The 1243-nt window shown below is 49.2% G+C and overlaps 1 protein-coding gene across 1 annotated transcript in view; it reads right to left on the bottom strand.

Moving 5' to 3' along the window:
• The window catches only part of rab14l (RAB14, member RAS oncogene family, like), a 16265-nt gene continuing 15022 nt past the window's right edge, over positions 1-1243 (bottom strand). Inside the window, exons 5-6 of the mRNA XM_042059910.1 lie at positions 775-813; positions 1-567 (exon numbers count right to left, since the gene is read on the bottom strand). Coding sequence (XP_041915844.1) covers positions 390-567; positions 775-813 — 217 coding nt within the window. The 3' untranslated portion in view covers positions 1-389. The remainder of the gene's footprint in view (positions 568-774; positions 814-1243) is intronic.

Below are 1243 nucleotides of genomic sequence, written 5' to 3'. Positions count from 1 at the left end.
GAGAGAGAGAGAGAGAGAGAGAGAGAGAGGAGGGGGGGGGGGGGGGGGGGGGGGTGGAGGAGAAAAGATTGCCCACCCAGCCCTCATCAAGTCATCCCTAGTTCCCATCTCCCTCTGTTACCCAAGCAACCCACAAGCTCCGAGCAAGAGGACGCGGGGAGGACAACATGGACGTGAGTGTTTGCATCTTGAGTGTGTGTGTGTGTGTTTTTGAAGAGGACTGCCTTTCTGTGAGCTTGTGTTTGTGACCGTGTTTACGTGTGTGTGTGTGTGTGTGTGTGTGTGTGTGTGTCTGTGTGTCTGTGTGTAAAGGATAAGTTGGTGGTTTGGTGGTTGGTTGGGTGGTGTATGTTGGCGGGGCAGGGGAAGCTGGACTGGGTGATTGGTCATTAGCAGCCGCAGCCTTCCCTCTGGGGCTGCGGCTCACTGGTTAGCCGGCCGCCCTGTGGCGCCGAGGGCTTGTGCTGGACACCCGACTCGGCCGCGTTTAGGTCCAGACTGCCGTCCTGAATGTTCTGGTAGATCTTCTTGGCCGCTTCAAGGAAGGCGTCCTCCACATTCTCGCCCCTGCAGAACCGCAGTGCAACACACACACACACACACACAACAAACAACACACACACACACACACGGAGGAAGGAGGGGGAGAGGTTGTTGAGATCATGGCAAGGTTAATCTCTATTGGCAAAGACTGCATTTAACTTCAGGGCATATCCCTGTCTGTGCTGGCAAAACACACTGTGGCAAATATAAAGAACTGACAAAATAACTCACGTTTTTGCACTCGCTTCCAAAAACAGCAGACCTGCAGAACAATGGGGGGGAAATCAATGGGCAGCTATAACCTGAAGAGTTCAAAGATTCCCTACAGAGCAATGCATGGCATCCCTGTTAGATTTGATTTCTACAACTCGTCTTCTTTTTGACATGGAACAAATATCAAATCTCTAAGAGCTTCTCCAACTATGGGGTATTTTTCAAAGCGGCTATGAGATGTTAAGACTTCGGCCCATGGATTCTAAAGATGTATTCTGCACACTAGGCTTTTAAATGCACTAAAACCCTTGGTTTGCAAGCAACCAGTGACTTCCAGTGGTATGAAGTAGTTAGCCTTTGTTGTACATGTGTCTGTGTAGTACGCAGTGAAAGTTTCAAAATAGTGTGGATATAGTAAAATGGTATTCGTTTGCCCACTAATAGGGTCACTAGTAAGTAATTCATGGACACAACATTTGAGACACAC

The sequence above is a fragment of the Alosa sapidissima genome, chromosome 13, assembly GCF_018492685.1.
Source record: "Alosa sapidissima isolate fAloSap1 chromosome 13, fAloSap1.pri, whole genome shotgun sequence".
NCBI lineage: Eukaryota > Metazoa > Chordata > Actinopteri > Clupeiformes > Clupeidae > Alosa > Alosa sapidissima.
This window is presented reverse-complemented; position numbering and strand designations above follow the sequence as displayed.